Source organism: Ictidomys tridecemlineatus, chromosome 7 (assembly GCF_052094955.1).
Source record: "Ictidomys tridecemlineatus isolate mIctTri1 chromosome 7, mIctTri1.hap1, whole genome shotgun sequence".
NCBI lineage: Eukaryota > Metazoa > Chordata > Mammalia > Rodentia > Sciuridae > Ictidomys > Ictidomys tridecemlineatus.
In genome coordinates, this window is record NC_135483.1 from 142,164,452 (window position 1) to 142,189,321 (window position 24,870).

At 34.7% G+C, this 24,870-nt stretch overlaps 1 protein-coding gene and 1 long non-coding RNA gene across 4 annotated transcripts in view; both read right to left on the minus strand.

Moving 5' to 3' along the window:
* Positions 1 to 9,326, minus strand: part of LOC120892777 (uncharacterized) — a 32,465-nt gene extending 23,139 nt beyond the window's left edge. Inside the window, exon 1 of one of the 2 annotated variants that reach the window (XR_013424149.1) lies at positions 5,144 to 9,326. This is a non-coding gene — a long non-coding RNA (uncharacterized LOC120892777). The remainder of the gene's footprint in view (positions 1 to 5,143) is intronic. The other variant, XR_013424148.1, reaches the window with a different exon arrangement.
* Positions 9,327 to 10,818: 1,492 nt separating this feature from the next.
* Positions 10,819 to 24,870, minus strand: part of Sp3 (Sp3 transcription factor) — a 52,786-nt gene continuing 38,734 nt past the window's right edge. For both annotated transcript variants that reach the window (XM_078017620.1, XM_078017619.1), the window contains 3 exons: positions 22,101 to 22,293; positions 16,074 to 16,270; positions 10,819 to 12,585 (listed from right to left, as the gene is read on the minus strand). In XM_078017620.1, the coding sequence (XP_077873746.1) occupies positions 12,269 to 12,585; positions 16,074 to 16,270; positions 22,101 to 22,293 (707 nt within the window). In that variant the 3' untranslated portion in view covers positions 10,819 to 12,268. The remainder of the gene's footprint in view (positions 12,586 to 16,073; positions 16,271 to 22,100; positions 22,294 to 24,870) is intronic.

Consider the following 24,870-nt stretch of genomic DNA (forward strand, 5'->3'; position numbering starts at 1 on the left):
ACAATAGGGCTGGGGGATGTAGCTCAGTGGTCAAGTGCCTCAAGTTCAATCCCTGGTACCCCGGGGGCGGGGAAGACTTTACTCAGCAGCAAAAACCTGCCTCCTTTAAATTCCTTTGGCAATTCTTCATGAGGTTAAAAGAGGATGACTGGGGGCATGGTGATGTACACCTGTAACCCCAGTAACTCAGGAGGCTAAGGTAGGAGGATCCCAAGTTCAAGGGCAGTCTGGGCAACTTGGCAAAACCTTGCCTCAAAAATAAGAAATAAATAAATAAATAAAAGGGTCATGGATGTAGCTCAGTGGTAGATGTGATTTAATGACCAGTACCACAAAACCCCTAAAAGGTGTGCAGCCAGCTTGGCAGGCCCACCCCCACTGCCCCACACAGCTGGTCTCCTCATGACTCACTCTTTCAGCCTCTGTTCCTTGTCCTCAGTTTAAGTTCTAGGATGTGAGAAATATCCTATAGCTTCTATTACAGGGTTGACTCTGTCTCTAGTGTTAGAGTAGACTTAAGGAGACTTTGGCTAGAAAGATAAGCCCCATGAGCAACTGTTCCTACTTTTTTTTTTTTTTTTCCCTTACTTGGCCTATCAAGCAAGCCTCACATTCAACACCAGTGCCCAAGCAAGTAAGGCTCTATATTCTTTCTTTGAATCTCATAAAACATTTATTAGGTGCCCCCATGAATATAACTGTGCCAAGCAGCCAGAGGGCCTATACTTAGGCTGGTGCATTCTTGGGGGTGTGATGTTCCAGATGTCACATCTGTTGACATTTAGCAGGGTTATGCTGCAGCTTTTAGAGGATCATGTTTAAGGGGTGGGGTCGGGGGGGAACTAGTCTTTTCCTAACTTTTAAATAAAGGGAATATGTTGCTATAATAGGAAAAGTACATGAAATGAGAGAAACCAGACTGAATTTTTTTCAAGTCAGAAAGGTAATTGTAGTCATAATGCCATCAGTTCCTCTAACTATAAACCTTCAGGACAAAAATGATGACATGATCATCATTTTATCCCAAGTGCCTAGTATATAACATGCACTCAAATGTTTGTTGAAGGAAGGAATAAATGCCATTAATCCTATAAATTCTATGAAGACTTGGAATAATCAGACAGGACTTGAAGTCAGAAAATCTGGCATCCACACAAACCATCTATGTGGCTTTGAGTAATATTTTGCCCAAGCCTGAACTATATAAATGGAGACAATGTCTATTCCACCTATCTCCATATGTTATAAGGACCAAATAAGGTTACATATAGAAAAGACAAGTAACAGGAGGTCAGAAACAGAATGAAGATTCAGACCTCTCAACTCCAAGTCTATTTAACATTAAGCTGCTGATGTAATCAGTTATTTCATAAGTGGAGGTACAAAAATTGGAAGAAACCTTTTTTTTTTTTAAATGGTACTGAGGATTGAACCCAGGGGTACTCAACCAACTGAGCCACATCCCCAGCCCTATTTTGTATTTAGAGACAGGGTCTCCTGAGTTGCTAAGTGCCTCACTAAGTGCTGAGACTGGCTTTGAATTCGTGATCCTCCTGCCTCAGCCTCCCAAGCTGTTAGGATTATACAGTCGTGCGCCGCCACGCCTGGCTGACAGACCTTTTCTTATCTAATGATATGACTGTCTCCATTGAAAATCTTATAGAATCTACAGACAAACTGTTAGAATCTAGTAAAGAAATGAGATTGCTAGACAAGCCAGACACTGTGGTGCACACCTGTCATCCTAGCAACTCAGTATGCTGAGGCAGGAGGATCCCAAGTTTGAGGTCATCCTTGGCAAATTAGTGAGACCCTGTCTCAAAATAAAAAATAAAATAAAAAGGACTGGAATGCAATTCAGTGGTAGAGCATCCCTGGGTTCAATCCCCAGTGTAAAAAAAAAAAAAAAAAGATTGCTAGACAAAATCAGTTAACAAAAATCAATAGCATTCAATTCCCCAGCATTGACTAACTTAAACATTTAATTTTTAAAAAGCCTATTCCCCCTAGCAATAATGAAAACAGTTACATAGGAATAAATGTAAGAAAGGAGATGTAAGATCTTTCAAAGAGATTGTAATAATTTATAAAAACAACAGTTGAGGTGCTGGGATTATGGCTCAGTGGTAGAGTGCTCACCTAGCATGCATGAGGCACTGGGTTCAATCCTCCGAACCACATAAATGTAAAATAAAGATATTGTGTCCACCTAAAACTAAAAAATAAATATTAAAAAACACAACAACAGTTGAGAAGACTTGACTAAATGAAGAGATGCAGAAGGTCCACAAATAGGAAGATGACATTTTTCCTCCAAATTAATCTACAAATTCAACATAATTACAATAAAAATCTTAACATGATTACTTAATGGAGCTTAATAACTTAAAGTTCACAGAAAGAGCCAGGACTAAAGAACAGTCAAAACCATTAAACCATTCTAAAGAAGCAAGGGCATCAGAGATTTTCTTACCAAGTAAGAACTTACAGCCATCATGTTAAGAATATGGTCTCTCACCAGGCATGGTGGCACATGCCTGTAATCCCAGAGGCTCATGAGGCTGAGATAGAAGGATCTCAGGTTCAAAGCCGGCCTCAGCAATAGCGAGACACTCAGCAACTCAGTGAGATCATTTCTAAATAAAATACAAAATGGGCTGGGGATGTGGCTTAGTGGTTGAGTGCTCCTGAGTTCAATCCTTGGTACCAAAAAAAAAAAAAAAAAAAACCAAAAAAACAAAAAAGTTAAGATAACCTCAGACTGGGAAAAAACTTTACTAGAACATACACTTCTAAAATAACATGTGAAGAACTGATTTATAATGTTTAAAAATCAATGCAAAAGTGCAGATAACCCAAACAAGCAAAAAGGCAAAGGATAGGCAATTCACTTCAGAGGAAACATGGGTTATGGACTTAGGAAACCATGCTCAACCTCACCAGAATACAGGGAAATAAGAATTTAAATCACTATTTCACACCTACCAACCCACCATGTGCATTAACCTGTATACCTAGCCCTTAGACGAAATTGACATCATGGGCAATAACTAGCTGGGCTTAAGCCTTCTCCACAATATTCAATCCAAAACGGTCACCAACTGTGTGGGGAGACCCTAGAAGTCAGGACAGAGAGCACTATACCAGGGCAAGGGTTAAATGAATTAAAAGATGAAACTAGTGAGAAAAACATGTATGTTTCTGCTTTAATTAATGTTTAATTATGCCTATTGATATCACTTTATTATTTTTATTGATTTTGCTTACCCATTTTGTTTTGATGTGGACTGAACCCAGGGCCTCACACATAGGTAAGTGCTTTACCACTGAGCTATAGCCCCAGTCCCTGATAATCAATTTTAAAAAATAATATTTTTATTAGTTACTGATGGATCTTTATTTATTTATATGTGGTGCTGAGAATCAAACCCAGGGCCTCATGCATGAGGGGCAACCACTCTACCACTGAGTCACAACTCCAGCCCTATATCATCCCTATTTTATTTATTTTTTTGAAAGAGAGAGAATTCTAATTATTTATTTTTTAGTTTTCGGCGGACACAACATCTTTGTATGTGGTGCTGAGGATCGAACCCGGGCCACACACATGCCAGGCGAGCGCCCTACCACTTGAGCCACATCCCCAGCCCCTCATCCCTATTTTATACAGTAGAAAACCAAGGTTCAGAGTGGAAAGATAGAGCCCACTTTCACATAGCTAGTAAGCAGTATACAAGTCCAAATGTGTATAAATCCTAATCCTGTGTACTTAATCATTGTTATCCTGTGAAAGCCTTTACCTTTACTAAATAAATCAAAATAAAAAAGTTATAGAAAGTTATCAAGAATTAAAAATGAGGAAGATGCAATTAATAAACTAAGAATTTTTAAATGATCAGGTATGGAAGGACTAAGTAATTGGTTATACACAATCAAAAGTAAGACATAGGCCGGGCACAGGGGTGTACACTTGTAAGCCTAGCAGCTACGGAAGCTGAGACAGGAGGATTGAGAGTTCAAAGCCAGCCTCAGCAACAGTGAAGTACTAAGCAACTCAGTGAGACCCTGTATCTAAATAAAATACAAGAGGGCTGGGGATGTGGCTCAGTGGTGGAGTGCCCCTGTGTTCATTTCCTGGTACCCAAAAGTGGGGGGTGGGGGGAAAGGAAGGCACAAGCCAATTCCAAGTCCAAAATGTACAGGTAGTAGTGTGATAATAAGAATAATGTTGCCAGAAGGTCAATATTCCTTAAGACCAAACACAGATATAGCCATCTGATAAGAGGGTGTAAAGACTATAGAGGGACCTCTAAATCGTATTGGCTTTTTAAAAATTTTTTAGCTGTCAATGGATCTTTTTATTGTATTTATTTATATGTGGTACTGAGAATGAAATCCACCTAGAGGGCTGGGGATGTGGCTCAAGCGGTAGCGCGCTCGCCTGGCATGCGTGCGGCCCGGGTTCGATCCTCAGCACCACATACCAACAAAGATGTTGTGTCCACCGAGAACTAAAAAATAAATATTAAAAAAAAAAAATCCACCTAGAGCTCTGCCACTGAGCCCCATTCCCAGCCCCTCGCCTTATCAGTTTTCTTCATTCTATTGGTCCTGTAAGGCTTACCCTTTCTGATTCATCTAAGCTCTGTACTAAATTCTCTCATTTAAAGCTGACTCATCTGGCACTAACCATGACTTGCTTTTCTTTTTGGTATTTTCTTTTTTGGTACCAAGAATTGAACCCAGGGGCACTTAAGATCTGGGCGACTTTGCCAGCCCTTTTTTCTATTTTGCTATTTTTTCTATCTTGCTAAGTTATTTCGAGCCTCACTAATTTGCCAGAGTCTCACTTTGAACTCGAAATCTTCCTGCCTCAGCCTCTGGGATTATAGGAATGTGCCATTGTGCCCAGCTTCTTTTTGGTATTTTCTATGGACCAAGTGACCAACTATTTCAAACTATTGTGTTTTATATGGGAATGAACCATTTCAGATGTTGTTTACTTGGCATTATATAGCCTCCTAAGTTTTTTTTAGGAAAAAATGAAGTGGAGGAGTCTTACAGTAAATTTCAAAGCTTTCTTATTACCTCAGAGCACAAAATGCAGACAGGCACAAAAATTGGAACTAAAAAATGCAGTTACCAGAAATCAAAGCAGTCATTCTTTTTCTTCTGAGGTAGGATTAAGTTGTCTTTGCTTTATTCTTTCCGCCTCACTTGCATGTTCCAAATGGGACCCCTCAAGATATTGTTTCCCAATTCCACATTCTTAGGAGAAATCATCTAATTGGCTCAACTTTGACCAATGTCCATCCACCTTGTTCAATCTGAAAAGTTCCTCCTTGAAGGTAGCAGGAAATAATATTCAGAAAAGGAACATAAATTGGACAGGTATTCTAAATACACTTTCTGTATTTGTTGTGTATTAATTGGAGTCTTAGGCATTAGAGAAATAAGCTGCACCAGCTTAATGTTTTCCAACCTTAAACCATTAAATGCTAAATTTTACCTTTCAATCAAAATTAAAGCAGGGGCTTTAGATGGTTCTCAGAACTGCTAAATTAGCATTAGGACATAATTTCTTCAAGACACTTTTATGTGCTTTTCTTTTTTTTTTCTTTTTTCTCCATCCTTCCTGATGAGGCAGTCACTTCAGAGACATCACTATCAATTTAGATTCTAAATGTCCTTTTCACATTGCAATCATTAAGATTGCCTTTCATTTTGAAGGAGAAAATCAATGAATGAATAGTAGTTCAAACAGTGAAAAACCCTACTTTTTTTTTTTTTTTTTGTAAAGAGATTGAACCCAGGGGTGCTTAATCACTGAGGCACATCCCCAGCCCTTTTATTTAAAAAAAAATTTTCTAGTTATAGATGGACACAATGCCTTTATTTATTTTTATGTGGTGCTGAGGACCAAACCCAGTGCCTCACATATGCCAGGCAAGTGATCTGCCACTGAGCCATAACCCTAGCCCCTTATATTTTTTTATTTTGACAAAGGGTCTCACTAAGTTGCTGAGGCTGGCTTTGAACTTGTGATCCTCCTGCCTCAGCCTCCCAATCCACTGGGATTACAGGTGCTACAGTTTTTAAATACTGTTTTAATACATACAATAAAGGTTTTTATTTTACAACAACAAATAAACATGGATTTTAAGTTCAACTACTACACTTAAAGGAAAAAAGACAATAGTTACCTCTAGGTGGACTGTCATTCTAATTTTTATACTTATTTCCCCTATATTCATCAGTATACAACTGTCAAAAAAAATGTTTTCCTCATTCCTGATCTGGCCAGTCACCTATCCATATTCTCACCAATACTGTTCTCTGCTGTCTCTATATAGACTTTTTCCAACCATGTCATCAACTAATCTTTTATCCACTCAGCTGCTTACAAAGATTAATAGGCAATTCTTCGTTGCCTAAACCAGCAGTCTTCTCTTGCTCTTCATCAACTTAACTTTATTGCACTTGATGTTCAGCACAACCTTGATACATACTATGGTCTCCCTGAGTGCTTCTCTCTTAACAGTTCCTTCAGTGTGAAGGTTTAGTCCTTAGCTCAGCTAGATTCCATGGTGTTTGAAAACTCTGGACTTCAATTCTTCTACAAAAGCTCTCCCCCTACCCGTCCCCCTACCAAAAAAATTTACAATTGATATAAATACTACATTCTCAACTCCTTGCAATGACAGTCCCTCTCCCAACTTCATCCCATCCCTCATAAATTCCCCTATCATGCAACTGTGACTCTGCCTGCATTTCCCAGACTTCTCCATGCAGGATTCTCCCTTTTAGTTTTCTACAGCCCATTATATATATTTACAATATATTTGGTTATATGCAACTTTAGCAGAACAAAGCAAGAAGCCAATTTCTGAATCTTTGTGTCTCTAAAACACTAAATAAAAGTGAGTTAACTAAAATATCAAATTCTGTTCCTAAGCTACCAACTAATGTCTCATACTTCGTCAATTAAAGATTTAATACTCATTCATGGCATTAAGTTGTAAACATACTGCATACTGAAATAACTCTTTTACACTGAAAACAATTATTACCAACTTCATATACTTTAAACTGAAAAATAAATTGTCTACAAGTAGCATGACTAACATGTCATCTTAATTTAAAAACCAAATGTTATTCCAAAATCATTTATGTAACAATCTCAAATTTCAAACAATGCTCAATACAATAAAAAAATTTAAATATCCTGAGGAAGCAGAATTATGAATAAATTACAATTAAGATCCCAAAGAGATGCTTGCTCAATTTTAAGTGATTCTAACATAGGAGTTTTTACCAGAGCAACTTGAGGAAATGTTTCAAAATATATATACACAACACCCCAACAGCAGGTCAAGAATGAGGCCAGCCAACCTTCTGTCATGCCGACTTAGGAACCGACTTCCTCAACAAGACTGCAAAAGTGCAAGCAGTAAAATAAAGAATTAATAAGTGGCCATGCATGGTGGCATACGCCTGTAATCCTAGTGGCTTAGGAGGCTGAGGCAGAATGATCATGAGTTCAGGAACTTAGGCCCTAAGCAACTCATTGAGACCTTGTGTTTTATTTAAACACAAAAAAGGGCTCGGGATGTGGCTTAGTGGTTAAGTGTCCCCGAGTTCAATCCCTGGCGGCCCCTACCCCCCAAAAAAGAATAGTATGGTATCAAACTAAAAAGGTTCTTCAAAGCAAATGAAACAGTCAAGAATATGGACAGAGTCTACAGAATGGGGGAAAATCTGTGCCACCTACACCTCAGATAGAGCAGAATATATAATCTCCAAGATATATAAAGAACTCAAAGAACCTAACACCAAAAAAGCAAATAACCCAATCAAAAAATGGGCAAAGAAACTGTACAGGAACTTCACAGAAGAAATACAAATGGTCAACAAATATGTGAAAAATGTTCAACATCTCTAGCAATTAGGAGAAATGCAAATTAAAACTACACTGAGATTCCATCTCACTCTGGTCAGAATGGCAATTATCAAGAATACAAGTAACAATAAATGTTGGCAAGGATGTGGGAGGGAAAGGCACATTCATACATTGCTGGTAGGATTGCATGCTAAAAATTAGTACAACCACTATGGAAAGCAAGAGATTTCCTCAGAAAATTTGGAATGAAATTTAATTTTTTTTTTTAGTTATACATGGACACAATATCTTTATTTATTTTTATGTGGTACTGAGGATCAAACAGCCCCTGGAATGTCCATCTGACCCAGTTATCCCATTCCTCAGCAAATACCCAAAGGACTTAAAATCAGCATACTACGGTGATGCAGCCACGTCAATGTTTACAGCAGCTCAATTCACAATAGCTAAGCTATGGAACCAACCTACGTGCCCTTTAACAGATGAATGGATAAAAAAAAAATGAGGTGTATGTACACTAAAGAATATTACTCATAAAATGCTAACAATATCGGGGGGTGGGAGAGTGTAAGTTCATTGATTAGACAAAGGAGAATGAAGGGAAGAGAGGGGAGATGGGAACAGATGACAGTGGAATGAATTGAACATAACTTTCCTATGTTCATATACGAATACACCACCAGTGAAACTACATCATCTACAACAAGAATGTGACCCTAATTATAGTAAGTCATACTCCACTTAGTATGTCAGTAGACTTTACTGCCATGAATATCTAAAAAGAATTTTTATAAAAATGAGGCCAGGGCTGGGGATGTGGCTCAAGCAGTAGTGCGCTCGCCTGGCATGCGTGTGGCCCCGGGTTCGATCCTCAGCACCCCATACAAACAAAGATGTTGTGTCCGCCAAAAAATAAAAAATAAATATTGAAATTCTCTCTCTCCCTCACTCTCTTTAAAAAAAAAAAAAAAAAAAAAAGAGGCCAAACATTTGAATTTACAGACAAAGCTCTCCAGTATTTCCTGATGTTTGAACAATACTGGTTAAGAACTATTTCTATGACATGGCTTCAGCTTATCTGAATGTTTTAAAATATTTTTCAACATTTTCACTGTTTCAAAGGCCAAAGTTATTTACAAGTGTATCTCGCTGAAAGATTTTGTGTATTTTTTGTTAACTGAGTCACTTTTCAAAGTTCTTAAACACCAATCTACAGAAAATGAGATGCTCTTAAGTGGTATTTTCTCTTGGTTCATAGAGGAATAGTCCACTAGTGAACTATTACAAGTTGTTAAATACTCATATACACTAAACACTTTTTTAATAGAAAAAAAATAACCTTAGAATAATTCTTCAAATATTACATATCTAGAAGATATTCAATTTTTAAAAATAGAAAAATATTTAAAATCACTTAAGACTAAACTACTTTGTTAGGAAAAAAATCTAAAATCAATAATATATTAAAGGATACTAACAAAACCTAAAAACTAAATAATTTTTCAAGAGTATTTTTTTTTTGTTGCATTTAGTCTCTAAATTATGTTTGGAAATTCTTGGATCACATGCTCTATAAATAATATAAAATTCCATTATTATTTAGAAACAACTGTACTGTCATTCTAAAAAGGTTTAATCTCCTGACTCAAGGGACAGTTAAAGTGAATAATCGTCTTCATACAATCTTAAATATTAAAAAATGACCCTATGGGCTGGGTTCTATCTGGTAGAACACTCATCTAGCATGCATGACGCACTGGGTTTGATCCTCAGCACCACATAGAAATAAAATAAAGGTATTGTGTCCTCCTACAACTAAAAATAAATATTAAAATAAAAGACTCTAAAGCCAGCCACAGAAAAAGTGAGGCCCGAAGTGAGGCCGAAGCATCTCAGGGAGACTCTGTCTCTAAGTAAAATACAAAATAGGCCTGGGTTGTGGTAGAGCGCTAGCCTAGCATGTACAAGGCCCTGGGTTTGATCCTCAGTGCCACATAAAGATAAACAAATGAAATAAAGGTATTGTGTTCAACTACAACTAAAAATAAGTTTTTGTTATTGTTGTTGTTTTAAATGCACTGCTTTAACAATCTTCCTTTGGGAAAACCTATCATTCCCTTCCTATCTCAGGGATTCTGCACTTTCTGACCTAGATGAACAATTAAAGCCAGAAAAGCTTCCCTTTCTCTATGGCAGTTAAGATTTTTACTTCAGTCCTGAGAAAGCTTTTGGCTTTTGAAACAAGATGTCTGCTCCTTTTCCAGACCCCATACTTTGGAAACGTTTCACACTCTGCACTCTAGTTCTGGTGTTAAGACATGACATACAGACTCTTATTTCCTCGTTCATATAATTTGCCTGGGTTCTATATATACAAATATGTACACACAAAAATATACCTGATGGCAGATTTTTCATAAATATTCCATCTATTGTAAATATTGGTTACTCAAGAGTTGTTTTAGAAAATTAGTGCAATGTATTAAAATCAAGTGTTAGGAAATTTCATGGCGTCACTTATGATAGCTTTTATTTTGGAAATGAACTATAATTAAACTGTGTCTAAACCTGGATTACAGTTGAATTATGTTCAGTGCTTCTTTAAAAAAATGTACTGCTTTAAAGGGGAAACAAAAGAGAGGTTGCAAATGGAATTGATAAAACTAATATGAATTCACATAGGCTAAGGGTTAATAAGACTTTTTTCCCCCAAAAGCTGTATTTAACAAAGTCATTCTTAGGTGAAAAATTAAATTGCCAATTTAATTTTCTATACAACGCTTCTTAAATAAATATACCTGTTTACAATTTCAGTGTCTAAAATCAAGCATCTGAAAATTGCTAAGTTAAAAAATAAGACACAAATTTTCTTATCCTGTACCACTACAATATTTTAAATGCATAGGAATACAACAAACTCAAAAGAAAAAAAAAATAGTGTTTTATTAACTACCACACTGTTATAATACACTTGAAACGTACAATAAGGTAGCCTTTAAATCTGAGGTGGTCTTAAAGATAACAAATGAACAGAATTCCAAATTTCTGAAATAGGTGAACTGCTGCAGTTATAGGTATACATTTAGGAAAATTGTATAGCTCTTACAAGACCAGCAATGTAACTTTATTTTGTACATTTTTAATTGAAAATATAAACAATAATTAAAAAATAAAAAGAAAATACAGCATAATAAAAAACATACGTTTCTCAATTAAATGTATTGGATACATATAAATTTTAAGGGAAGAAGCAAAAAAAAGGAAAATGGTTGATATTTAAGTGCAGACTGACTACCTAGACAAAAAAATAAAACAAAAAAAAAAACTTAAAAAAATATCATAAAACGTCTAGTTTTCTATGACTAATATCCATATGGTTGGAGTATTGTCACTATGGAAGTGATTTTGTTATGTTTGCATATGTTATACTTTATTGGTAATTTACATGATGGCTTTTAAGGCCCTGGCAGACATGGTTTTTGGAAACAAGATTGGATAAAAATCACCGCTAAGACGCAATACACCTTATTTATTTTTCTTTCTTTTTTTTTTTTTGGTCCTCCAATATTCAAGAAAAGGGCTAATTCACTATAACATTTTCTTACCACCCAAATGCCTCAACCTATACATTTTAAACTTTTTTTAAACATTGGTTATATTGCCCAACTTCGTTATTGAAAGAATATTAACAAGACATTATTTTGGCAAATTAAATCTTAAACATGGCTTTTCAACAGGATTTAAAAGGTGACTATCCCTAGAGTTCCATGTTAAAATGTAGTTTTCAAAATCTTACAAGAGTAATGCTTAAAATATTGTACATAGTTAACCTAATTAAAATAATTAGCTTCAAAATGACAAATTGATAAGCTAAGTAAAGCCTACACTATGTAACATTTGCTTGGAAACTTGATTTGTCAGTTATGCATAATAAAAATTCCAGTCATCAAGAAAATTACAAAAATTTTTATCATAACATGATTTCTTTCACCCACCAACTTTTTTTTTTTTTATCTTACAATAGATAAATACCAACATGTTCTCATTTTTACACTAAACCACACAGGATTGATGCATTTGGTTAGACTACCATTCGCATTGTTAAATTCAATTTTCTCTTTATATAACTTGGTAAAATTTCATTTCTTCTAGATTCCAAAAGTACCTACAAAACCCATGCAATTTTACCATTTTTAATATACTATGGAATATCATACAAAGTAAGGCATTTCAGTGTCATGTATAACCAAGTTACTGTCAATCCAAAAATTTTTGCACATCAATAAAAAGATATCTAAGAACTTAGGAACAATATTCTTCTCACTACTGTATAAAAATAACCACAATGAATAAGTATTTGTGTAATATTTACTCCATTGTCTCATTTCCAGAAACTGTCACAAGCTGTAAAGGTATTTCAGTGTTGGTAAGGATATCCTGATTGCTGGTGGCAGAAGTATTAACAGTTCCTATCCCTGAAACAGAACCTTGTTGAATATTTGCAAGGATAAGTGTTGTTCCTCCTGCAGTTATCAAAGTATCATCTCGCCCAGCTTCCACAGAGGCCAGCACTGTACTGCTAGAGTGGATAACTTTTTTGTTTTGATGTGTTTTAATATGTTTGGCAAGGTGGTCACTTCTCATAAAACGTTTTGAACATTCTGGACAAACAAATTTCTTCTCACCTGTTAAGGGAAAAAAAATTGTTACTTAGTTTTAAAAATTCAATCTCAAATAGTCAGATCTTCTCTCTTAAAGCCAAAACTGATAGTTGAGAGTGAAAAGCAGGGATCTACTAAAATTGTATTCGTTTCATGAGCTGCTTCCTCAAGATTCCTCTTATTGAATATCTCTCCAAAATTAATTCCATCTTTACTTCTGGATGAAAAGCAATCCTCAAACATATTGTATGAGAGACTAATAAACTATAATAATATTTTGATTTGAAACACCTCTGTTAAAGCCTGTAGTCCCTGTGACGTTAGAGGTTGAGTCAGGAAGACCACAAGTTCAAGCCAGCCTGGGCAATTTAACTTAACTCAGTGGTAGAGTGCACAAGGTCCTGGGTTCAATACTATTTAACATTTGTTTGGAAACTTGGAAACCATCAAGGTGAAAGAAATAGAAACCAGCTAATAAACACAATCATCTATATGTAACACACTTCTTTTCATATCCACAATACTAAACTTTCAACTCTTAAATATGAACTCAAGTAACAACACTGAGCACTTCCAAAGTAAAACAAAGATGTGTAAGCTTGAGGCTCAGAAAGACTGAGTAGTATCAAGAATAATGGAGATGGCTACCTGACATGGTTTCAGTTGGAATAACCAATATCAGCTTGATATACTAAGATTTTAAAGGTGTTAATAAATGATGCCTAAATTTACTTTCTAGCAAGAATACTTAATACAAAAGACAGATTGAATTTCTACTATATCAATAATCTATCGCATAAGAGGGTTTTGAAAGAGAAGATAAAGGCGAACCTAAAAGGAATCAAGAGTGAAATCAATCAATAAATCTAGTAAACAGTTTCTTAATTTCTTTCTTCAAAAATGTTTTAGTGGGGGGTTTGGGATTATGGCTCAGCGGTAGAGCGCTCCCCTTGCACATGCAAGGCCCTGGGTTTGATTCTCAGCACCACATAAAAATAAATAAATAAAAATGTTTTAGTGGGGCTGAGTGCTGTGGCTCAGCAGCAGAGCACTCGCCTTGCAGGTACGAGAACCTGGGTTTGATCCTCAGCACCATGCAATCCCAGCAGTTTGGGAGACTGAGGCAAGAGGATTGCAAGTTGAAGGCTGGCCTTAGCATTTAGGGAAGCCCTAAGCAACTTAGTGAGACCCTATCTCAAAATAAAAAATTTTTAAAAAATGAGGGCTAGGATTGTGGCTCAGAGGTAGAGCCCTCGCTAGCACTTGTGAGATGCTGGGTTTGATCCTCAGCACCACATAAAAATAAATAAAATAAAGGTATTGTGTCCAACTACAACTAAAAAATTAAAATTTAAAAAAAAAAAAGAAAAGGGATGGGAATGTGGCTCAGTGATAAAGCACATCTGAGTTCAATCTCTAGTACACCCCCACCCCCAACAAGGTTTACCTAGATTTCATTTCTGTACCTTTACTCTAGGTAAGTCCATATTAGCCCTAATGCATTAAACACAACACAATAACCTCCTAGTCTTACCTTCTCCAAGCCAATAAAACATCAGACTCATTTTCCCAAATATTACACTATAAAACTTCATCTTTGTACTAAATGATATGGAATGCAAGGGTAACTTCAAGATAACCCAACAGTTCAGATGCTCCATTGCCTTTACAGGTCCTTCTACAACATGCCTCAATCCTACATAACAGAAATAGTTTATGTAAAAACTTTAAACTTCACTCGTGCTCTTACTTCTATCAACACACCACCATTTTTTTTAGAAAGATACTTCCCAATATTTTTTTTGAAGGTCATTAGAGATGTTCCACAACAAATAGCACAATGATCAAATGAGGTTGGGAAAACTTATACATAAAGACATATGATGTTCATTTAGCTTTCAATTTAAAAATTCTAAGAAGTACTCCCTTGTAGGTATTTGTATCCTCTTTAACCCACTTATTTGATCACAGACTTTTCCCTCCATTTATATTATTTCCTTTTAAAACTTACTGAACAAATTGCACAAAAGAAAAGTTTTAAGGTTCACTACCCAAGGATGCCTTTATATCAAGCAATAATTATCTTTCCTTCTGAGAATATCCAATAGCACAAACTATAATGTAAAATCTTTTCACTATCTACCTTTTTTTGGGCAGAGGGGTACCAGGGAATTCCCAGCTACTCCTACCCCCTTTTTGGTATTTTATTTAGAGACAGGGTCTCACTAAATTGCTGAGGCTGGCTGTGAACTCAAAATCCTCCTGTCTCACTCTCAAAAGAAACTGGGATTACAAGCGTGTGTCACCAGGCCTGGCTTCTATTTGCATATACTGTTTGTTGCAAGTTAATCTTATCTGACTAGTACCTAATGAAAGATATAGAAGTAGAATATCTAATATGTGTAATGCTTTATACTTCACTGATTGTTTTATACAGTATTTAAAGCCAAAGTAAAAAGCATAAAGCAGAAACAGGGACAGTTTATTTGCTTATCTACTAGAGAATTTAGATTGGAATCCAGATGTTGCAGACTTAATCCAACATTGCTCTTCATTTCACCATGCTTTTTTCTTCTAAACTCTCTAAAAATTGTATAACATTATCTATTTTCCAATTCTTTAATGTTGATCATAGACTGATGAATGAATGCTTTAAAAAATTTTTTTAAGTTTTAGATGACCAGCATGCCTTTATTTTATTTATCTTTATGTGGTGCTAAGGATCGAACCCAATGCCTCACACGTTCTAGGCAAGTACTCTGTCAATGAGCTACAGCCCCAGCTTACATAAATACGTTGATCATGTAATTTTTACATGGTAGCAGGAGGAAACTATCTCTAAATTATTAGTACATTAGACTTCAGCTTGGATCAGTCCTGGGGTCTACCTCATGTAACAATCACATAATGCTATGTAAAAACAACCAAATAACGTTCATGTACAAATATGGCATAATAAATCCTACTATTATGTATAACTACAATACATCGATAAGAAAATTTTTAAAAAATCAAAGGAGAGTTTCAACCTCAACAATGCCTTGGATATTCTTCAGTGGAATGTCTTTCCCTTACCTCAAGATAAATAACTAATAGGAATGGTGAAATACCCAAATTTAATAGAAGAAAAAGTTTACTCTTTGCTACAGTGTTAGGAGGAAAGAACAACAAGATGGATCAAGAGTAAAAGTAACCAATTTAAAATGAACAAAATAGGTGGCTCTTAAGATATTCTACAATGTCAACAAAAGCTAACCAAAATCTTCATAAAATAAAACTTAGTTTTATAAGATAGTTCACATTGGCTTATTCTTTGGAATTAATGTTTTTATATTAGTGTTACTGAAGGTAAAACTGTGATATAATTAGTCATCAAGATTAAATTCAACAAATATTAGAGGGAATGGGGGTAAAGCTCAGGGTATAGTGTATGTTTAGTATATGCAAGGTCCTTGGATCAATCCCCAACATACAAACGCATAAAAAAAAATCAAATATAAAATATTATTAACCTGTATGTGTCCTTCTGTGCCTCTGTAATTCATCACTTCGAGTAAATCTTTTGCCACAGAACATCCAGTTACAAATAAAAGGGCGCTCTCCAGAATGCCAACGCAGATGCGCTCTCAGATGTGAGGTCTTCCCATAGACTTTACCACATCCTGGTATATGACAAATGTGTTGCTTCTTTTTCCCAAGATTGGTACCTCTAAAAAAAAAAACACACACACACACAGAATAATATACACTTATATATGAAAGTATTCAAATGGACATTACCATTTATATCATATATCCATCCTCATGTTGTGTTTCAAAAAGAAGACATTATCAACATGAAATCAGAAATCAAAACTATTTTTATCTCTTTAAATAAAAATTTATATATTTTAAACATGTTTTACATGTTAACTTTACTTCAGAATTAATGATTGCTTTCCAAATGTAAATATACTCAAGAATTATGTAATTATGAATACACATGAATGTACAGTAAAGCTCTTTACTAGTCTGTCGAAAACAATTCTCAAATACTAGGCATAAGCCCAATTCAATTAACTGTATGGGAAACTGTTATTAAAATAGTCATGTCATGTCAGATAATTTTTTAAATATTTAAACCAAAATATAAATGCACAAATTTAACTGAGCACGATTAAAAAGAATATAGGTAGTTTAAGCAGACTGTAAATAAATTAACATGATTTAAGCATATTTATTCAAATAAATCATCTCGATTTAAGCATATTTTTAAAATATTTGAATAGCTACACTTTGTATATGTTAACTTTGGACAAAGCTTTTTTGATTTTTTTTAAATTTAGCTAAAGCTATGGTCTTAACTCACATCATTCAATGAAATCAAAATTACTTTTACAGTTAAATTATTTCTGCCATAAATTATGCAAAGCTATCCAAAATAATACATAAGGGATATAACAAAATAACATCTTTTCCATGTCATATAATTTGACATTACATTTCAGTATTTGATACCAACAACAGAGTTTGGAAGACACGTGCTTTGATGAGTGAACAGAGGCATCTAAACTTTTTTGATTCTAGAACTATTATAGGGACAGTATTAAAGACTACAACAAAAATCAGGCTGTTATTAAAATTGTAGTTTTTTTTTAACATGACGTTTTGGACACAACAATTACCAAAATCACACTGTATAAACTTTGCAATGTTTCTCTGAGATTTAACAGTATATTTAATCCCCCATCTGCCCTCCTCCCCCAATCTCACAGTCTAGGTGTAGCCTATAAACTTTCCATATCCTATAAATCCTCCTGTATACAATACACCTAGTGTTTCTCAAATTTTACTGGAAAAATGCATATTTCCCCACATTTATATTTTAATGTACTCACACTCAGTAGCATGTGAAATTGCCATAGGACAAACAGTGCTAAACGGTGCAGTGCTGGCTGTTAGGTGCCATAGGTGTTCTGAACAGGGAGACATCAATGTGGGCTCCAGTAGTTAGAGAAGACTTCGTGGAGGAGGTGGGTAGGATTTAGATAGAAAGAAGGGAAGGCATTCCAGGCAGAGGAATAGCATAAGTAAAGACAAGGAGGAGTCATGCTGTTGTCTCAAGGGCAAGGATGTCATAATCTAACACAATTCTAGTTCCTGCTCCAGTCCACCCCCATTTTCTACAACTCTCTTCAAAGAGCTGGGTTTCTTGAGTGAAAGGTTTCTCTGGCTCACTTGCAATGTCAAAGTTTGATTGTTTCCATTTCATTCAGCTTCTTAAAAATTTGCTTTATCCTTAATAGCCTTAAGAAAAACAGCAATGTTTGTGGCTTGTAGTGTACAAACCAATTTTACGTATTGTGTTCACCATAGCAATTTCACAGACAACCCAATTCAGTTCACTTGTATATTCATGACCTCTTGCCTCTCCTCTAAGATTACCACTTAGGTGAATCAATGTGCTTTTTATAAACTCAAAAGTGTTATTTCACAAACTCAGCAAAATTTATCCCGGGAGCACTAACAAAGCCTAAGAATCTAACAACTCAACACAACAAATTTGGGTTCTCAAAAAACCAAAAAATCAGTAGGGAAAGACTTTTCAATTGAATCATAAGAGAAATATTCACTGTTTAAAATGAGATCAGTATCTATCTATGAAAGAAAAAAATGAGGGCTGGAGATGTGGCTCAAGCGGTAACGCGCTTGCCTGGCATGCACGGGGCGCTGGGTTCGATCCTCAGCACCACATAAAATAAAATAAAGATGTTGTGTCCACCGAAAACTGAAAACTATTAAAACACATTTTAAAAAAAGAAAAAAATGGAGCACAGTCATACATAAATACTATAATTTAAGGGAAATGTTCAACATTCAAGTCCAAGTTTCCACTTCAAAAGAAAATTTGAGGCTAGGGCTGTAGCTCGGCAGTAGAGCACTTGACTGACATGTATGAAGTGCTGAGTTCAATCCCAAGCACCACAAAAAGAAAAGGTGGGGGTATCTGATTCAAGATTAAGATCTAAATATGCTAGATATGAATTTTTGCCATGTCCTATGACAGAAGGGAAAGGGACTGAAGTGAATTTCTCAACAAAGATTCACACATCTTTTTGCGAGGGAGGGTGACTAAACTCAGGAGCACTTGACCATTGAACCACATCCCCAGCCCTATTTTCTATTTTATTTAGAGACAGGGTCTCACTGATTGCTTAGCAGCCTCGCAGTTGCTGAGGCTGGCTTTGAACTCATGATCCTCCTATTTCCGCCTCCTGAGCCACTGGGATTACAGGTGTGTGCCATTGCGCCCAGTTTACAATAATTCTTCTTGACTGACACATAATTAGATACCACTAATACCTATTATATAGCCACTAGCACCTATTAGATAACCTAAAAAACTAACAATTTTTAAGTTTCTATTCGTAAGTGCATAGTGATTTAATGACCACAAGATAGAGACACAGAATAAATAATGCAAAATTTTAAGTTGTATAAATCTAATTTCTCTTGGTTAAGGTGGGAGAAAACAAGACAAACTAAATGCTGACAAAACAGATTTTACAAATTAATTTAAAAAATACGGATCAAGGCTTTAATGCATACAAAACCTACACAATAATGTCTTTAGAATTCTATTTTACTTTATTACAATCAAGATGTCTCCTCCACTAGTGTTTCTCAAGGTTGGTTCTGCTCAATAAATATTGGCTAAATGAATGTTTTTATTATTTTTACACCTTGCTCAAAAAGGGAAACAAAATGCAGTTCTCTAAAGATTAATGAAATTAACTCTCAAAAAATGCCATCTTGCTCGTATTCTTTTAAAAAAAATTTAAGAAAATGATTGGGGAAAAAAGGGCCAAAATACTATTTTTTAAAAAATCTTACATGCCACTTCTCTTCGTTGCAGAATGTTATGAAATATTTTGGACTTACTATGTTAGTGCTTCTACTAATTAGATGCAACAATTGCAATTTATACAAGTGTTCCTATCTCATACACACACACATATACACACACTAGTTGTATATTGTTCAAAAGAGTTTTAATAGACAATATAGTTTTCTTCTTAAGAACCTTGATTTTTATTACTTATAGGAAGCTATTTTTTAAAACCAAGTAAAAAATGTCCTAGAAAAAAGTAAGTGTTAATATTTTTATAATTCTCAGGCTTTTATCACATGATAACAAGGAATCTAATAAAACACTGACCAATTTAAATTTTGTGTTTAAAAAAAAGTCTGTCAACCATATGATGGAACTACTTAAATAACAATGCATTCTGCAAACTATCGACATAAAGCTGAAGGCAATATAAAACTGGCAAAAAATATTTGCACATGACAGTTAATACACAAATTAACAGATTCACAAAAGACAAACAATTCACAAGAAATTTTAAAATGGCAAAGTAACAACCAAAAAAATGTTCAACCTCGCCAAGTAAAACAAATACTGATATTATTTTCACATGTCAGCTTTAAAAGGTTAAAAAATATGATTAAAATCCAGTGTTTGGGACTGGGGTTGTGGCTAGTGGTAGAGCGATTGCCTTGCTTGCACAAGGCCCTGGATTTGATCCTCAGCACCACATATAAACAAACAAATAAAATAAAGGCATTGTGTCCATCTACAATTATATATATATATATTTAATAACAAAATCCAGTGTTGGTCAGGATGTGAAAATGCAGATATTCTAATACAGCGCTGGTGGGAGTTGAAATTGATTCAGCCTTTCTAGCAGAAAATTCTTTGACCCAGCAATTCTAGTTCTGCCAATTTATACTAATGAGATAATCAGACAAATGTGCAAAGACCTATGTGAGGATTATGACAAGCCCCAACAAAAGAAGATACTAAATTATTACACATCATGCAATAGAATACTTCAGACATAAAAATGATACAAACTAGACTTGAAAATAAGTTTTCAAAATAAGAAGAGACAACTAAAACAGTGAGGAGATAATGATTCTACTTTAAAATACATGTGATATCTGAAAGGATACATAACAAAGTGCTATAGTGGTTAATATTAAAGTAGGTTAGGATTTTGGTGTTTTAAAATATTATTCTATATTGCTGAATTTTTAGGAATATGTTAGTTTAGCACATAGAAATTAATTAAAAGATTTTTACTTTAAACAACAAATGAAACCGGCCAGGCCTAGGTCTACAATTAGATTTGATTTTCATAAGTTCCTCTAAAATGAGAATTTCAAAAGTTATTGTCTAACAAGAATTTTTTTGAACAAATAAATTTAAAACAACTGATTACAATAAATGCAAACACCTAAGAATGTAATGCAAAAGCAGATTCACTCTATAGATAGTAGTATAATGGCAAAATCTTTGGAGTAAGTATTTATGTTTGTTCTTGAGTCATTCCACTTCTCTATAGCTCACATATAAGAATATACTGGAATATATTAAGTTCACAATGTTAGCAGATATTAGCTATTAGTAGTAGTAGTAATAACAGCAGTAGTAGTAATATTGCAAATGGGCTGGCCAGTGTACAAATCAGCTAATAAGACCAATCCAAAAAGGCAGAGAAAGTTGATCTTGTCAGATAAACTGCATATATTTATATACACCCTTCTATTTTATAGTATATTTTGTCACTTAAACAGTACTTAACAGTAGTGTGTTAAGACCTTTCACTATGACCAAGAAATTGTTCAGTATAGCTTTACAGTTCTACCAGTTTTTGCTCATGTATTTCAAAGCTATAGAAAAAAGTACTATGAATATTAAATGTTTGATGGAAACTTCATATTATTAACAAGAAAGATATGCATGTCTGTCGACTTGAACTTTAAACCTTAATCCCATCTTGCCTGATAACAATACTGCTATATAAGTTTTCTCTTTCTCAAACATTGGCTTGATGCATAATTTATGCATCATCGTCAACATTGCTACATCAATTATTTGAGGTGTTGTTTAAAAATGAGTCACAGTCTTAGTCAATAAGCTTAACATTTGACACAAATACTAATGGTTTGAGTTTATTCCTGTCATGTTATTGTCTTAGTATTTAGTTTTTAAAAAAAAAAAAACTGACTTGAAATACTAAAAAAAAAAATTCCCCCTATTAAGGCCATTTATTCCCATTTCTGTTGAAAATGGAAATGTTTGTGCTATCAGATATTTCTGAATTTTCTAATAAAAACAATATTTTTATGTAACTGCAATACTCAAGAATTTTTTTAATCTGTATTTAAGCAAAACCCATTGCTAGTTTGCTAACAGTATTATTTCTAATATGGGCCAATAAAATTACATCTGTTACACTGTTTTTAAAAAACTACATAATTTTAGTTTTAAAGGCATTCATATCTGAAAATTCAATTTCATATATTTTTATTTTCTAATTTATCACACTCTTTTACAGTCACACACCCAAAAATGATCATGTAATGAATAATTTTCCAAATTAAGTGACATGGCATGCGATATTTTAAAAATTTGGGGTGGTGATATTAGTACTCTTAAAAACAAACAAACAAAAACAAAAACATAAGGAGTATGGATCATGTATGCATACCTCCCACCGCCTTCTTTACAGTTGGGACAGGTGCAAGCTACCCTCCGAAGTCTTTTTCCTTCTTGATGTTGTTGGTCCCCTTCTTCATCTACCACCTGTACTCTTAAGTGTGTTAGATCATTGGTATTCAATGTAGAATCACCACTGAGCTGCCACTCTTCAGGATCAGGTTCTTCTTCCTTGATCCTAATATCTAAAGAAAAAAACAAATGCAAATGAGAAGCAGCCCACTGGCCCTGAAAGAAAGCATGAGAGCTAAACTTCTCTAACTGAATATTAGGTAAAAACTAAACAAAACAAAAAAGTAAGTCTTTGTTCCTCCTGGCTTATTGTTTTCAAAACTATTTTATTCTAAATAGCAAAGATAAACCAAAAATGGGAATAAAGCCAGCAGGACAGCTTACTTTTTAAAGAATTCAATAAGAGTGAAATTTCAGTTAAGAGAATATTGGTCAATAAATCCAGTGATCAATGTAAACTGAAACAAATTCTAATGCCTTTAATCTCTCATAATTTACATCTATAATCTCACAGTTTATATCTATTCTGCCTATCTGTAGGTAATATATGGGATGCAAAAGGCAGCATTCACTTGAAACTGTTGCTTACAAACTTAAGCTTTAAAAGTCAACCATTAAGGGCTGAGGCTGTAGCTTATTGGTCAAGCGCCTGCCTGGCACGTGTGAGGCACTGGGTTCAATCCTCAGCATCACATAAAGATAAAGATACTGTGTGTGTTATCTACAACTAAAAAAATATAAAAAAAAAAAAAAAAGTCAACCATTACTACCAGGCGCAGTGGCACACACCTGTAATCCCAGCAGCTCAGGAGGCTGAGGCAGGATGATTTCGAGTTCAAAGCCAGCCAGCCTTAGCAAAAGTGAGGCGCTAAGCAACTCAGTGAGACTCTGTCTTTTAAAAAAAAAAAAAAAAAGGGGCTGGGGGTGTGGCTCAGTGGTTGAGAGTCCCTGCGTTCAATCCCTGGTACCAAAAAAAAAAAAAAAAAAAAAAGTCAACCATTACTAAAATGATCTATAATGCCCACAACATTACTATAAGAAGGACATATAGCAATAAGAGACAGTTTCTATTTGAGAAGTTTTACCATCCTAGGGAACAAAATGAGCATACAATAATTGAAGAATAGATATGGCAGGAAGCTGTGTTGCTTTCTCAGCAGAAATGACTATTATACATAATGCTGTAATAATACAACATCATTTTGTAAGTGAAAGTAAGAGAACTAATCAAGTTTTTTTTTCATCTCAGAAAACTGATTTTTAAAAAAAACGATTTAGAACACTGAATTAACCTCCTTTGATAAAACAAATTCCTGCACATTTTTAATGTAGCTCAATAGAAGATCATGTGCTTAGTGCATTTAAGGACCTGGGTTCAAACTCCAGCACCATTCCCCCACCCACCAAAAAAAAACCCTGTCAAATAACTTCTGACTTTACATTAATAAAAATTAGAACATATAATCAACAATAAAAAAAAACTGCATCAAACAGGTTTAAACTATTTTTTTCAAAAAACCAAAATAAAGACTCCAAAAATCAAGGGGGGAATTTTGGCTTAGGCAACTAAATAGATGGTAAAACAGGAACTACTACTAGATAAGGTCCAGGTGGAGAGGGACAGTTGTTAATTCGATTATTGAGTTTTAACTATTTGAGATATACAGAAGTAAAGAAACTAGTCCTACAGGTTTAGAGCACAGAAAGAGATATATGCTTAGAGATATATAGTTGGAAATTCTCACTATGCTACTGAGTTCATCCACAGTAGTTTATATCACTCAGGCACTATGAGAATGAGGATAGAAGGTGAGCTATAAGGAACACAAACATTTAAGGGATGAGAAGGAAGCAGCCAAGAAAATATGGTAAATAAAAAGGAAAGAATGTGTTTCAAGAAAGACAGGAAATACACAACATCAGATGCTGCAGATAAGTCAATAAAGAAAATGACTAGTGAGCAAGAAGTGACAGAGTAATAACAACAACTATAGACCTAAACTTTTCATGAAGTTTGAGGAAAAAAAGAGAAACACAGCAGTGGAAGCTAGAAGGGGACATAAGACAAAAGGTGTTTGGTTTTAAAAATAGGAAAGACAAACCTTTAAAATGCTTATGAGAAAGATTCACTAGAGAGGGAGAATGAATTTCCAGCCAGGAGGACATGATAATCCAGAGCACTTACAGGTTTAGCTGATGGAGCAGTCATCTTTTCCTTTGCTGGATGAGGGACCAAAAGATAAGAGCACATTCATTCATCTAATAGATATAATTATCTACTATGTGCCCAGATATAGAATGAATTTTATTTGATGGCTAGGAATTAAGGTGCAATTGAATAGCTCTAATCTGCGGTTTCTATGTTCCCAGTGAAAGAAGTAAGTGGGAATCAGATATGAACAAAAGTCCTTCCATATACTATGTAAGTAAACCTTAACCTATGTTACTTTATAATCAGGTACTCAATAGTATTATTATAACAAAAGACTGCACAAATATTGTCCAGTACTAGCCTTTACAAGATGAACACAGGTTATCACATATAAAGTTCTGGATATTTAAGTCCATAAAATGAGAAATCTTCCAAATATTTTAAAAGCTACTCATTTTAGTTTTTTTTTTTACAATCTTCTTTTTATTTAACATCATTTGTGATAAGATGGTAGGGAAAGGGGAGGCAAAATAATAACAAAAATGGATATAAAGACGCCGGCGCAGTGGCGCATGTCTATAATCCCAGTGGCTCAGGA